Source organism: Vidua macroura, chromosome 7, assembly GCF_024509145.1.
Source record: "Vidua macroura isolate BioBank_ID:100142 chromosome 7, ASM2450914v1, whole genome shotgun sequence".
Taxonomy (NCBI): domain Eukaryota; kingdom Metazoa; phylum Chordata; class Aves; order Passeriformes; family Viduidae; genus Vidua; species Vidua macroura.
Genome location: NC_071577.1, coordinates 15,084,046 through 15,100,184, shown reverse-complemented (window position 1 = coordinate 15,100,184; position 16,139 = coordinate 15,084,046). Strand labels below are relative to the sequence as shown.

The window sequence follows — 16,139 nt, the reverse complement described above, 5'->3', positions numbered from 1 at the left end:
AACTGAAGTTTATTTTTGAAAGTGCAGCTTTATTGCAAACTTAGTTTGCTTATGGAAAAATGTAATGCAGTCAGTTTTCAGGGAAGAGTCGTCAAGCAATACACAAAAATTGAAATCTAAGTGGGGGAAGAGACTTGATGTCCCAAACTACTTTAAAGAAATGCAGGTACATAAAGGCCATTGATTTCAAATGGTAATCATGGACCTGCATAGCTCTGACAGCTTTTGAAATTCCCTGTCTAGATCAATGCACAGATTAGGAGCTGGGCTCTGTTCTGAGTTAGACCAGTACAAACTCACTGTGACCTTAGACTGGAAAGCTCCTCTGTAATTTATACCAACACAACCAAGCAGAACTCGGCTCTCAGTTCCTATCCTCTCTTTCCCCCAGCATTTGCCAAGAAAGAGAAATAAGATGTAGGGCAATTATACTCTGCACTAGCTGCAGCTTCATTAGAAGTTTGATGGGCACAAGAACCATTTCAAGACCAAAGTCTGGAAACCAATACATAGAAATTAACACCCTCTAAAATTACATGAATACACAAGCAGATTAAGGAATTAACCATTTGGTATACCAGTTCTCCACTTTTTTTCAGTCAGACATCCCAGCACATTGAAGAAGGTATATGAACACAACAAAAATCATCTGCAAATCAAACACTTGTCTCCTCAACAAAGTATGGGTAACACAATATAAAAATAAATAAAAGCCTTGACAGATTTGCCTCATTCACAATATCACTGGGCATTCCCCAATCAGCAGGACAATCACAAGCAGGATTTCATAGGCTTCAATGAAACTTTTTATGTGATTTAAAAACATTTAAGTGTTACAAACATATTTAAATCACCACTTAAAATATTCGGCTTATATAATTAAGATCTATTTTACCAAGTATGAAATAATGACTTCATAACAATAGAAGCATGAAAATAATTTTTGTTTTTTCCACCCACATACACCTGCAATTTCAGAAAAAGACATATGCATCATCCATACTCTTTTATGTTTAAAGAGGACAGATCATTCAAGAAAAGAGGGATAATATGATTGCTACAATAGTAAGAAGACACAAGACCTATCCCATTTAAACTCTGTTCCTTAGGAAGATGGAAGGAGAGGTTTGGGTCAGATATTTTGGTGTGTGCCTGACTGCTAATGAAATGAATTTCTATAGCAACTAAACTTTATTCAGTGATCCTTTGCTCAGAAAGTTTATTAGGCCTTCCTATTACATGTGCTTGGTTCTCTTAATTTCCTGAAATAGACCAGAATTCACACAGGTAGAATAAAATCCATCATCTACAGTACAAGACTGAAATGTAGAATTTTCTACTTTCTCTCATCTGCATCTCTGAAACAAACCAAGAAGAGTAGAGACTTGTACTAAACAGGAGCTACTTTTACAGTCAAAGTCAGAGTACAGTAGCAAGTTTGAGCCCTAGAGAGTCATAAGCAAATTCCTTCTTGATAAGGAGATGTTAGTAAACACCTCAGAAATTCTGCTGCTATTATCTCTTGGTTTAAAGAATGGTTTAAAATAATTATTATTTTAGGAAATCTAAAACCTAGCTGACTCCTTTCTTTAGGAATTGCAATTACTACCAAAGAGTGAATACTGTCATTAGCAGGTGATCAGCACAAACAAAACCATCCTGCAGACAGAAGGAATTGTTACCTATTTTGCATTAGTGATTTCTCTTTTGGTTAGCCATGACTGCTGATAGGTACCTGCTAGTTTCTTACATATATTCAGTTTCCCAAACAGAGCATCAAACCCTACAAGTGTTGGAAAAACTATATGGCTCTCAGGGGATTAAAAACTGTCCAAGAAAGTCTCACTAGTTTGAAACTTAAAACGGGTGTGACCTAAACTTGTATGGATGGGCAGAAAACCAACCTAATTCTTCTTGTTTCAGCTGGGAAATTCCTGTCAGCCTGTCAGGCAAAGAGTTCTGGACAAAGACACATTTGAAAAGGCAAATCATCAATACTACAAGGCCACAGTAATTCAGCAAGAAAAGAAATTTCTCACAGGAATCTTCTCTAATCCATGATCTATATTTCAGTCCTTCTGTTGCTTTTTGTTTTCCTGGGCTAACTTCATAACAGCCTTGAAATTTAAGGGCAACCAGTCAACTGATCTCTTTGCTACTCAATGAAGTACAAATCGTGATAATAAAAACCAAAAATCAGCATGCAGTAAGAACAGTGACCAGTTCTGGAAGGGGACAACTACTTCTTCACCAAAAGAAGAAAAGGAATCACTGCTCCCTGCACCCCAAACTCACACATACAGAGGAGGTCAAGAGACTGTTTCAAGAAACTGCCAAACTCATCCTTGAATCATGATCTTGATTTAGGACTTCAGTGCACCACTCTCAAATCAATGTATGCAGCCAAGTTTTCTGTGCCAAATGCTACCTTTGGAAAAAGAGTAAATTTAAAAAAAAAAAAAAAAAATCAAGAGACTTCTGCCCACTGAAAAACCTTCTATCAGATGCTAATGGGATGGCAAGCACTGATCCGAACCCTAGGGAACAGTAACATGCATCAGTGATCTGAGGTATCTTCCCATTTCTAGGTCTTACTGCTAAGATCATTTACATCCAGTAACTGTGCTGTAACCTTAAGGAATTACTGGGGAACAGTGAACCTGCCTGCAATAAATGAGCACCGGTGCCTAACAAGCACATGTGAATGCTACAGCAAGGTTCACAGAGGGCTAACCCTGGTCAGTACTGAAGCAGGGGTTTTCTTCTCAACCCCCTCTTAAAAAAAAGGGAAGAGATGACAGACAAAATAAAGAGAAAGGAAAAAAGGAAAGATAGAAAACACAGGTCCCCCATCTACCTGCAGGGAGCCAGGCAGACAAGCTCAGTTGGAGGTGGTGAAGGGTGCAGATGCGTTATTGGTACTGGTAGCGGTGGCACCGGTCACTGCGAAGCCCGTGGGAGGAGCTATGGAGCTGTGGCTGGGCTGCAGGTCCTTGGGAATGCCACTGTGGGAGCTCAGCTGGTGCCCAAAGGCTGCGCTGAACTGAGGGAGCTGTTGTTTAGGGGAGGTGGAGCCCATGAGTTCAGCGGAGGCAGGACCCATGCCACTGAAACTGGTCTGTGGTAACCCCGGAAGCACACTGGAGCTGTTGGGGGTCACAGTGGCGAAGGCAGGCTGTGTGGTCTCTGAGTGCGAGGTGGTAGGTGGTGTGGACAGGGAGGTGGACAGGAGGTGTCCATCTGCACCAAGAAGGTTGCTAAACGGAGAGGGGTCCCCAAGATTGACAGGAAGATTTCCCCAGTGAGTTCTGGGGTTGACCACCCCGCTAAGTGGCACATCCAGCTGTGTTGGGAGCAAGTGCTGTGCCATCATGGGCATCTCTGCTGAGAAGGTAGCTGCCAAGTTATCACCAGAAAAGGATGTGGTGTGAGGGGATGTGATATGGTCACTGTAGGGAGACGGCACATGCTCACTATCATAATGGCTTCCATGGGGTGAGGAGTGTGAATGGTCACTGCTGTATTGCTGTCGTGAGGTGATCAGGTCATCTGCCTTGCTCAGCAGCTGGGCAGGGTGGGGCCTCTGGGAGGCATGGCTGCCATCATGAAGTCCATGAAACTGTCCCGGGAAGGCTCTCTCCCCAAGGCCACTCTGGCTTATCAGAGTGGCAGAAGTAAGGCCAACGTTGGCTGGGGCTGAGAACTGCCCCTGGATCTGCCCTGCCAGGGGCGTAGGTGGGTTGGACAAGGTAGCAGAACGGAGCAAGTTCTCATCCAGCTCCAGACCGGAGAAATTATCGTGTACTATACGCCCATTCAACAGCTCCCCCAGATCCGTGTTAACATCTCGACTCAAGGACTGCATTCCTGGAGCTCCAGCACCTGTAGAGAACACCCCTATCGCTCTATCTGACAGCTCCTGAACTGGCACACCATCTGTCTGTGTAAGTACTCCAATGGTACTCAGGCACTCAAGAGAAGTTACAGCCTGTAGGGCCCGTTCCAGTTCTTCAGCCTCTTCTGTGGTTGGAAGAAGATCTCCATTTTTACCTGCAGAAACAGGGACACCACCAGTTAGTGCACTGCTCTCAGGTGAGCCAGGCCCTAGGCTCAGGATGAAGATATACAGACAGTTCAGTACAGAGCTGTATTGTATGATAACTTTCCAGCATGGCTTGCAGCACACAGAAAGTATCATTCATCAGTGTTCACTAGCCAGGCAAGGTAAGAAAACCATGAAATTACATCTCCCTGTTCAATGGAAATCCCCCTCTCCCCCTTCTCTTCCACATACTACAATAGGAGATGCCTCTTAAACTTCCTAGATTTAAAAGTAAAAATGCTTAAGTAAGATCTTCTTCAGTGCTGCAATAACACATGGTCCACAATTCCTCTTTCTACTTACCACATTACAGCCTGGACCTAAAATTTACACAGACAGTATAATTCAGGTTAATTTCAATTCAAACACAGTCTGATGTCATGTTATATCAGAAAATGACCAAAGAAATCACTTACCCAGGTCCAGGCTGTTCTAATTTCTTTGTTATATGTTATAGGTACTGAGCTTTGGAATGCAGAAATTCAAGCACATTTCTGATCAAAAGCTAGTTTTAAAAATGTACTTAAAGATTTTATTCTCACTCTCTTCTCTTTTTATCAAAGGCAAACATTGACTGTGATTCCAGCCCCACTCGATGGCAGAAAGATGCCATTACTGAGAACACTCTTGATTAAACTGTAACACTGACAGGCAGTAAAAATGTAAAATGAATTATTAAAATACTAAACCAATTATGATTTTCAGAGCAGCAATTATATGAGCAAGCAGAGAACTATGCACACAGACTTCTTAAAGTCTGCTTTACTTCAGAGCTCACAAACAATAGAGCAAATGCACACTTCCTTCTCTAGAATTTATTACCTCTGTAGGAAAGCAAGCAACTCCTCAAAATGCAGTTTAGAACACTCACTTCTTCAGTTCACTGACTGTGTTCATGCTAGCATAAAATAAAATGGTACCTTCAAAGAAATCAAAATCTTGCAAGTCATCGGGCAGCCGCGGCAGGACATCAGAGAAGTCCTCCTGATTCAATTCCAAGTCATGTGGAATGTCTGTGATTTCATTGGCGATATCATCAGGCAGCTCATCGGCACTGAGCTCTGGTGTGGAGGGGCTCCTGAACAGAAAGGAACATTAGTCCCTGGTGTTCAACTCTGCTTGCTCCAAAGGACAACTATCAGTGCATATCCATCTACAAAGGATGCTTCCCCACACATTTTTTTCCCCATTATCTTGGAAAAAGATGCTTTTAGGTTGTTTCTTTAGGAAGCTTACACTTAGGCTACTCATTAACTACTTAAGAGGCAACATCAGGAGTAAGATATTTTACCCATCAAACCCAATCATTGCTCAAATCCAAAATTACCCACTCTAAAGGTTTTTTTCAAGTCTCATGGAGATGCAATTTTTAGCCCTGCTCCAGATGCTGCTTGGCAGCTTTGTACAGAGCTCATTGGCAATGCTCAGGCCAGCAGTGAGAAACTGGGCAGGAACAGCACTGACCGTATGTGGGGTATCTCTACTGGCAGTGAGACACTGGCAGGCATGGTGAGGTTCCCTTGGGGCACTGCAGGAGGAATGGGCTTCTGGGGCCGGCGTGGGCCTCGCCTTCTCTTCTTCTTGTGTTTTTTGGTAAGTGCAGGTGGCTTCGTTTTTTTCCTGGGTTTCCTCTGCTGCTGGTGCTGAACTTTACGGGAGCTGTCCCCTCTCAAGAAATTATCCTTTGGGAGCAAAGCAGTACCAATGGGAGCATATTAAGAACAAGTATTACTTTCCTGGCTTTTTTCACCCTGGTCATTCCACAGACATGTGGAATGTAATGTAAGAAGGACTGTTAGCTTACACCCAGACACAATTTCAAAAACTGAGCTGTTTCTTTCTTCATTGATCTCAATGGCAAAAACAACATAGACCAAATTATGAGATATTGTAAACAGGAGATTGCGCAGTGTCACTTTAAAAATTATCATAGCAAACTCTAACTATATAGTGCAAAACCATAACCTTTAGCAGCACTCCTGTAAGTATTAAAGACAAAACGCTGTTGTGAGGTGGTGTTAATGTGGATAATGTGCAGCAGCTGAAGCCACAATCCTAAAGTGCCTGCTGACATAACAGAAGGACAGCACTGAGGAAACAAAATTAATACTGCTGGACTAGGATAAGGATGTGGGTAAACAATTATGGCCTCATTGCTTCTGAACAGCAACCACTGACACATTAAAAAATAAATCAAACCATCATCGGTCTTCAGTTGCCATCATACTGGGTAGGGCAGAGGATTATATTTGTTATAGAGGTAAACCTTGAGGGACATACTGAAGATTGCCTAGAAGAGGGGGGAACCCCATACAGATCTGTGTAGCACAAACCCTCACATTTTAAACCAAAAAACTCTGTAATGCACAATTACTGGAGAGGCTGGATAAAAACAGTAACAAAAAACTTTTAATAACCAAACAAAACAAAAAAAAAAATGCAGTTTTATATCTAATTGAAGGTAGGACAAGAATCCTTGAAGGAGGGGCAGGACAGAAGTGGGTTTGTGAATTATCCTAAAGGTTTTGTTCTGGAAGATTGGTGTCATAAAAAGGAGAGCAGAGGACATCAACTTTATTTCTCCATTCTCTCAGCTTGAGGTAGGTCACTGCTCTTTCTCTGGGATCCATGGATCCCTGAAGGAGGTTAAAGATAAATTCTAATAGTTACTAGAAGGTAAATAAAGTAGCAAACCCATTATTTGCATCCTGGTAATTGCTATCTACATTACCTTTAGAAAGTACTTTGGGCCTTGTGTACTGAGACTGTTTAAGATGCAGTGTTCTTAATACCACACTCATATTACACTCAGATCCAAGGACCAGGAGTGACCCCAAATAAAATGACCACAGGACCTCTCACAATGATCTTCTATTTCTCAATTCAAGACAGCAAACAAATTTCCTCCAATGAAGAATATTCCCATGTATACTTTATTATATCCTCAAAACTACATAAAAGATTTTCACGACATACTTTATACTAATTGGGAATGTTTGTCAAGTTTTACCCTTTGAAGAAAAATAATAGTGAACAAACTCTTAAGTTCATAAACTTGCTAGTTATCAAGGAAGACTTCATAGGAAGACTGGGGTTAAAACTCCTGATCATCCCAATACACAAATAAATACAATAATGGTTTTGTACTTACCATTTTTTTGGCATGTTCTTCACACAGAGGTGTCTGATGTGTAATGTCAAAAACTGGCACAGAGCACTGCTGACCATCTGCAAACTTGGCTGTGCAACTCGAGAAGAGCTGCTGAGAACGGTTCAATAAGATATCTGTGCATTTCTGCATCAGGAATAACACAAGACAGTGGTGGAGGAACGCCCTTTGATTTATCAATCTGATAAAGATCAGAGCCTTCAACTCTATCTGTCCATAGATACTATTTTTAATGAGTGCCTTAAATTTGCTATTCAAGTTCAAAGCTAGGTAAGGCTCAAACCCAACTTTTAAAGTGAAAAAACTGCATTCATGCAGAATCTCTAATGATTTTATTATATACTGAGATAGTTTTATAAAAGCAGCCATTTCACTAATGAGTTCTTAGCAAAAAGAAGCCTTTTCCTGGAGCCTTAATCAATAGATCAATAGTAGCAGTTGGAACAGTGTAGTCAACAGGACTATTTCCTTACAGACTAATGACAATCCATACTGAAACATTAAAGAAAGAGTATTTCTTAATTCAATCTTTTAAGGTACATTCTTGGCATTTATCTTTAGAGCACAGACAAAGAAGTTTCAAGATCCTTCCTGCTCCTCTGAAAAAAAAGATGTGCAAGCAGACAAAAAGGTCAAGTAAATCCAAACGTAAGCTTGCTGAGATTTCCTTCAGAAAAATCCTTAGCAGGAGTAAAAATGTTTCCAGACTTACAGCAAATCAAACAGGTATTTCATTGTGTCTTTTTTCAAACAACATTAGAAGCACTCCTTCCATCTTGAACAGTTCTCAGACCTCAACATCACTATGTATGTTTATAAAATGTTAAAAAAAAAAAAAAAGGACAAAGAAATGAAAAACATGCAGAACAATCCAGATAGCAGACTTGGATGGATGGGTCAGAACAAAAAACCTATTCATTTTAGAGAAGAAAATGCAGAGAGAAAAAATGGGCATACATGCAAAATCACTAGTCTTGACTACCCTGCTCTACACACAGCAACAAGAGAGACCACTTAAAATTAAAAAATACCCAAACAAAAAAATCCCATCAGAACCATGAGGCAAATCCCAAATACAGCTGTATGCCATGGCGCTCTCTCATAGAGGTTTTGAACTACTCTGCAAACTGCTTTTAAGCAGCCTGCAAAAAATCAAACAGTAAAAACAAGGTATCTGCAAAACAAAAAGATTGGAATGGTGCTGCAGTCTGACAGTAGCTGAGTACATCAGCAGTAGTCACTTTTAATACCAAAACCAAAAGTTCCAACAAAAGGAGTCATCCCAACAAAAGCACCAACAATTCTTCAGCTAAAAACAAAATAAACAAAGTCTGCAGAATTTTTAAGTATTACAGGTCATAAGTCTGCCTTTTTATAGTCTTCAGAACCAAAACTCAAATCTATTTTGCTCTCTTCTTTCTGAGATCTTCAGCCATTGACTTTCAACATTCTTTCCAGGCTTTGCTTGAAATTCCAAGCATAGGGAAACCTTCCTAATCTGGACTAAGAGGTTCTGTGACTCCTTCTATTCTGCTTCTTTATACAATGCAAAGTATGATTTCCATCTTTCTAGTCAGTGTAAGCCATCTTTTTGTACTATACATAAAAACCTTTTTCCACGAAACTGGCACAGGAAGGTGGTCTATTGGAACACACCAAGAGCTGTCTGAAAGCCAGGAGGCTGAAAGTCACATGACTTGTACCAAGTCATTGTGAAGGATGATCATTTTGTAAATGTTTCTTGCACATACTAAACACAGCTCACAAAGTAAAATGATGCTCCTATTACAGATACCAGTAGCAGACTACTTATCCTCAGTGTCTACAGACCTAAATCACACAGCCAAATTAAAAGCAAAGGAGTTGGTGACATACTAACAAATTGGTATTTCTTTGTGAAAACCTAGTTATCATGCAAAAATCGAACAAACAAACAAAAAACTCCTAAAACAGAACAGCTTCCATGCCTGAATTCAACTCCCAGAGTTAAGAGGATACGCTGAAAACAGTGCCTGGTGAATGGAAGGGCCTTGTTAGTGCACTGCTCTCCCTTCGAAGTCCCACTGCAGGTTGTTGGTTCTGCATCTCTCTGCCTTGCTTGGCTTGTGCTGAAAAGAAAGCATAAAAGAGTTTACAGACAAACCCCCAGTCTTGTGGTTACTTAACACAATTATTATACTGAATGTAGCACAGTAGGATGAAAAATTGTAACACACGTGTGTGTGTCATGATCCAGATGGGTGCACACTACTACCAAGCTCTAACACAGGGACACAGAATAGATGTCAATGACAGGTGAAGGTGTGGCTATAGTAACAGGATTATTTCTTATTTCACAGGGCCTTAATTGTAATGAGAGGTGCTATGTGCTACTACCATGTAAATATTACGACACCTTGCAACAGAAAGGGCAGCAGTAGGTGAGTGTCAACACAGGCGACCCTCAAAATGAGGTCAGTCTTTAGGATTCAATGTACTGGATATGCCTAGATGGGAGTCAAGTGCACTTCCAAGCCTGTTCATAAATCAAAACATGCCGAGCATCCCCAGAGCTTACATGCAAGCATGTGCTCAGACAAACTTAGACTGAGCTCTGGAGTGGCAGAGCCTGAGCGTGCTCAACATGGATAAAAGCTCTCCTTCATCAACGTGCTACAGCCCAATCCACCAGCAGGTGCCCAGAGCTGGGCGCTTCCCCAGCACAGCCTCTGTGCTTTGAGCCTGAGCTGCAAGCAGGCGACCAGACAGCAGTGTGGACGAGCACTGAAGCATTACACAGCTCGCTCGGGGTTAGCCTGCTCTCCAGGCATGTGTCACCTTCATGGAGATAAAGCTGGCGATTCCAGGGCTGACTTGCACCTCTGTACACGTTGTTTTCTAGGTTGACAAAAAGCTGTCTGTAGCCTGACTGTTTTCCTTCAGCCATTTCTGTCATCAACTGCACTTTGACTGAGCAAAGTTTTAGCTAGCAGTATTACTCCTGTGAAAAATTTTGTATCTGAAAAGACTCTGGTTACTTAAATTGACCAGAGCAGTGATGACAGGCATACCTGGCTTTTCTGGTCTACCCAAAACAATGTAAACTTTTTGCTTAATAAAAGGGAAAAATAATAGGGGAAAAAAAAAACCAGCAAGAGCTTGTCAGTTCAGGTGAACTTTTGCTGTAGTGTTTAAGTTTGGAGAAATTTATACACAACTTTGTAAAACAGTAATAGACTTCTACATTACACCTCAGAGCAGTTCTTCAGAATCAGTCCACCTCCCCAGCAATGAACCCTTCAACTATCATGAACCACATCCCACTGTCCAGGAACAAAAGCATCCCATTAAACACAATGTACGCTCAGTACCTAGCTCCAATCTGCATCTCACACTATCCACTACACCCCACAGTCACACATCCTGTAAAGCAAAACCCCAACAGCAAAAGGATGCTTCTGATACCCCAAATGTAACACCAGGGTTCAGACTTAGTCTGTTCCTGCACAAGTATGAATCAACCAACTCTCCATATGCTGAGAGCTGGAGGGATGTTGACATTATGTAGAAAGAATTCCCACAGAAGATAACCTTCAAAGTTGTTAGAAGTTATGTATTTTGTTGCCAAGTTTTATTTAATGTTAGATTGAGTTAAATCTAACAAAAAGCATGAGCTTAAATTTGGTTTGCTGGGAAGGTAATTAAGAGGTGGTATAGACTTTTCAAAAAAAGCTGTCTGAAAAACAAAATCTGATTTGAAGCAGTGAACTACAGACCAGACTGCACACCTTCTATTGGCACAGTGAAGGACCAGATATCTGGGCCCAGAAACTGCTGAACAAACCATCCACATTTTGCAACATAAAGCTGGAGAAGGCCTGTCTTAATGGAAAACTCTGCATGCCACGTTTATTTTACTCCACTAACAGGCATTTATGTGTCACGTTTTTTCTGCCTTGTGCGTGACTACCGATTTCAGAGCTCATCATTTCAGCTGCTGGATGCTCAGCCCATGTCCACCCCAGCCCAGCCCCAGGCTCCTGCAGTCACAGGGCAGGTCTAACCTGGTACAAGCACACGCAGCTCTCCGGAGTTCCTGCAGGAGCTGCCCCGCGCGCTCGGGCTCTCTGCTGGCCGCCTGCAGCAAGGCTTTCCGGAGCGTGTGCCGGCATTTCTTCTGGCGGGATTCTGCCCGCTCCAGGCGGCAGAGGTGCTTGTATTTCTGCTGAAAGTAAGTGCAAAGTCTGGTCACCCTGGAACTCCTGTCATCTGCATTGTCATCATCGGACCTGAAAAAGGGAAAATAAAAACAAATATGCTTTAAGATACTATTTTTTTCCCCTCACAAGCTAATTTGTCATTCTAATAGAATTATTAAGTTGACATCCATCTTCTAGCCACACAAATATCCAAATGCTGCAATCAGGCAGTGTTACTTGAGAAACAGCAAGAGCAGGATCCCTTTTAAATTCTAAAGGTATTTGCCCTTCTTAGTATGTCATTATTAGAGATTACATCAATTTATCATCAAGCCTGACACATTTAAATGTCTAGAGCCTGCTGTTCAGAAAGAAATCTATACTGTTAACCTTTATTTACTGTAAATGTCTCAGCAAATGAGACCAATGCTTAAATCAAAGTGCAATTAATGGAGAAGACAAGGGTGGGGAATTGTGTAGAGGAAATTTATTGAGGAACGATCATGCTGGAGAAGATGGTCAAATTCTAACAAGTACCTAAACTGCTGACTTCTTCCAATTCCTTTTACTTTGCCAGGCAGTATATTCCTTTTTAAACCAAAATACACACTAACACAGTTAACAGCTGATACTGATTTTCCCTTGCTGCAGAGTTGCAGTTGAGTTACAGTACAATAGCAGAGAAGAAACTCAGATTTAACTCAAAGATACTGAGGGAAATATCAGACCAGGGCTCAGCAATGACAGAATGAAGGACTAATCCAACTCTTTGTTGGCTTAAGAAAGCCCTTCTCCATTTATTTTGGCTCTTTGAATGTCCAGGCTCATATCAACAAGATCATCAAACCATGTCAACACATCAGTTAAATGAAGTAAAAGTCATGAAACAGAAAATCATCACTGGAGCTTGTTAAAACAAGCTCCATGAAGCTACTTAGAAGTTCTCCACAACAAGCACTTGTTTGCAGAATGAGTATTTTGTTCATGGAGCAACAAAATACATGTGCTGAATCTAAGCAGACTCTGTTGAGTTTTTCCTCAAATTTTTTCCTATAGAACAGAGAAACTTTTTGCCAACTTTCCTATCTGTAATAAAAAAAAAAAAAAAAAAAAAAAAAAAAGGGCAGGGGAGAGAAGAGAAATCCAAACAAATGAAGCAGATCAAAAGCTGGCAATGTTCAGAGCCCGTGGGACTGAATGAGTTGACATCCAAACCTGCGCACAGCAAAGGAGGCCACCACTGAGATGCAAGAGATGTGAAATACCAGCCATGATATTTACTAAATAAAGTAAGATCCAGAAATGCATACAGCAGATCTGTCCCTGAAAGTCAGTATGGTGAAGACCTACTTTCTGTTCTGGAAACTCTTGACTCTATTTACACACAGGCCAAATGGAAGAGACTGCAGCCATCTCCATTAAGGCTTTCCATGAAAACTCAGCAGCAGCAAACACTGCCTTTGACACAAATGCTTGTATTTGTGAAGTTTCACATAAAGTCAACCATACTATGTATTTTGTCTGTTAAAACAGATTACAGCTTATTTTCTAGAAGCATACATTATAAGTAATTAACATCTGCAATTACATGCTTAGCAGCAAATACAACCTTGTTAAAAATATTTAACATATGCAATGTTTAGAATATTTTTATATGGAAAATTAAAAGAAAATACACTTTTAAGATCTCTTAGGAAACAATGCTCACTGGGGAAAACTACCTGTTTAGAAAAAAATGACTGTGGGCTATTTAATACAGATTTTCCTTTTCCAATGTATAACTAAAAGAGGAAAACATGGATAGCATATATATTTATTGGTAGGTTTAATATCTTAGATATTTCATTACTGCTCTGGACCAAGACTTTTAAACAAAGTTACTGATTTAATTTTAAATATGGTTAAAAATTAACTTTAAGAATACCAGAAGTATTCCTTAGGGGAAAGAAGTTTCTTTTGTGTGGAAAGAGTGTTTTTTAATGTACATTTCTTTATATTTGAGACTTTTTACTTCTGTCACGTTGAAAGAGACAGAAAAAATTACATTGTATGCTAAAATATTTTTGATCTTCAGTTTATGAGATCTCTTTTTAAAAATAGATGAAGACGTGTTAAAGGTATAGAAAGAAATCATGCCTTCAGTGGGCAAGGGCTTATTTTGAGCCAAAATTTCTAAAAGCCTGTTCAGAACTTTGTTCCCAGACCAGTAAGATTAGCCAAAACTTTTATATGTTCAAACAACTCTAAAAATATCAAAATAAAACCTTTTTTCTTCAGTAGGCATGAAAATGAAAGATATTTTTATTGTTGTTCTTTCATAAACAAGTTTGCCAAATTCTATTTAGTTTATTCTCCTAAGCTGCATATAGAACTTTCTGAAGTTCAACTTAACATGTGGCATTTCATTTTTACAAAGATTTCTGAAAGTGCACACAAGCCATTTGATAATCCAAAATGCTTTCTCCCAACCCTTCCCTTTCAGACTGATGTGGAAACATCAGGGGGATTATTGCTGAGTGTTCCTGAAGAAAACAAAGACAGCATGAAGCAGCAGAAAGGAAGAGCAAAAGGGTGAGCAGCCAGGCACCACCAGGGAATGAGGAGAAAATGCTCTCTATTCCGAGACAACCCAGCAACTATACTTCAAATCCCTCCTTACAGAGCATTTTGAAGAATCTTCCCTTCTTTCTTTTAGTTATTCTACTTATTGGGAGTTATTAAATCAAACTTTTGACAATACAGTGTTGATATTTAATCCTTTGAGGGAGTTGGTATGAGGAGGGACTCACACTCCTTTTTCAAACTTGCTACTTGAAAAGTTTGCTTTATCTATATTTCAGAGTAGGAAGCGAAAAAATACTTTGTTATAAAGTCATTTGTTTTCCAGCACTTTCTACAATACCAGACTACAATATCAGTAATCAAACAATCTAGGGGGAAGCTTCAGTAACCTGCAGCAGGGAACAGCCCCTGCTTTCTCTCCAAATTGCTGCTCCCACATGGGATTCCTCCCACCCCAGGAACCTTCTCTGCCAGCACCCAGCCTGCACTGTGCCCACTGCCAACTCCTGCGCTATTAGAACTCAAACATTTGTGCCTGCCTCGAAGCACTGTGCCCCGAACTCCTGGGACCATAGGAACACATTTTTTCAAAATTAAAGCACAGAATAATAAAAGCAAACATTTGGCCTGCGTTTCTGCGTTTCTATTGTTTGCAACAATATGAATTTTATAGATTAAAAGGCCAGAAGGCAAGTGAACCAAAAAATGTGTTATTGTTGTCATGGTTTAAACTCATCCAGCAACTAAAGTACCACAGTGCTGCATGCTCCCTCTTCCTGCATGCTCACTCTCCCTGCTCCCACCAGTGGGATGGGGAGGGGAATCAGAAAAAAAACACCTTGTGGGTTAACTAGGAACAGCTTACTAATAGAAACAAAGTAAAATATACTACTACTATTTATTGTAATAAAAAAAATAAAAAGGAAAAATAAACCCCAAGAAAAACAAGTGATGCCCCATACAGTTGCTTACCACCCACTGACTGATATTCAAGCCTACCTCAAGCAGCGATGGGCTCCCCCCAGTTTATGTGCTGGCCATGATGTTCTAGGCTGTGGAGTATCCCCTTGGCCAGCTGGGGTGAGCTGTCCCAGCTGTGCTCCCTCATGGCTTCTGGTGCACCCCCTCTCTGGCAGAGCACAGGGAACTGAAGTGTCCTTGAATTAGGGCTAGCACTACTTAGCAACAGCCAAACCATCAGAGCATGATCAACGCTGTTCTCCTACCGAACCCAAACCACAGCACTGTGCCAGCTGCTAAGAAGAAAATGATCACTATCCCAGCCAAAACCAGGACACTGTTAAGACATTAATTCGAAACAAATCTGGTGAATATTTGGTAGTTTAAGAGCAGCTAGAGTATCACACAAGACGTTCAACAGAGGTTTCCCCCACAATCATACAAGCAGAAATGCTGAAAACCAGCTGTCCAGTAAAGCAGAAATTAACTGTTTACTTTCTCTTTCTTTCAATAGTCTATTCTGAGAAAGATTCCTCTCACTGTCTTCCGTGCAGTCCAAAGGAAAAAGACAGAATGCAGTCAGCTGGTGGGGACCACAAGCTCAGATACAAATAAACAGAGAAAAAAGAGCTTTAATTTTACTATGAAACCCAGCAAGTAAATCCCCTAAGTTTAGGTATGTGATTTCAAAACCAAAGAGTTTTGCAAAATAAATTCCATTGGTTTTCTGGTAAAATAAGTCCCCAGAATTCAGAACTGTAACAAGTCACTGGCTCACTTTAGGAGTCACCAGACTGTACCACCAGATTAGCAAAACAGAGTCATTTTGACAAATCAAATCTCCCCAGAAACTGCCTGAACTAATTCATCTTCAGCAGCAGGCAGACCACACTGCAGAAGTGTCAAAGTGAAACATTTCAGGTAATGAAAACCAACCACTACTACAAGTTTGCAGAATAGGAACTAAAGCTTTAGAAGGCTGACATCAAGTGAATGCTTATCTAGGATCAAAATTAGTAAGGTTGTTGAAGAGCAAACACTGAGCAGGCTGATGGAAGTACAAAAGCAGCCAGTTGCATTCAAAAATGTATCCATCATGGATAGTTAAGACAGCATTTAACTGAGGTGCACAGCATGCTAGAATAGAAAAGAAAATGTCAAGACAAGG

The 16,139-nt window shown here is 40.5% G+C and overlaps 1 protein-coding gene across 3 annotated transcripts in view; it reads right to left on the bottom strand.

Annotated features, from left to right (window-relative positions):
* The window catches only part of INO80D (INO80 complex subunit D), a 45,956-nt gene that overhangs the window by 9,303 nt on the left and 20,514 nt on the right, over positions 1–16,139 (bottom strand). For all 3 annotated transcript variants that reach the window (XM_053981733.1, XM_053981734.1, XM_053981735.1), the window contains 6 exons: positions 11,315–11,539; positions 9,270–9,379; positions 7,254–7,387; positions 5,567–5,784; positions 5,023–5,180; positions 2,858–4,050 (listed from right to left, as the gene is read on the bottom strand). In XM_053981733.1, coding sequence (XP_053837708.1) covers positions 2,882–4,050; positions 5,023–5,180; positions 5,567–5,784; positions 7,254–7,387; positions 9,270–9,379; positions 11,315–11,539 — 2,014 coding nt within the window. In that variant the 3' untranslated portion in view covers positions 2,858–2,881. The remainder of the gene's footprint in view (positions 1–2,857; positions 4,051–5,022; positions 5,181–5,566; positions 5,785–7,253; positions 7,388–9,269; positions 9,380–11,314; positions 11,540–16,139) is intronic.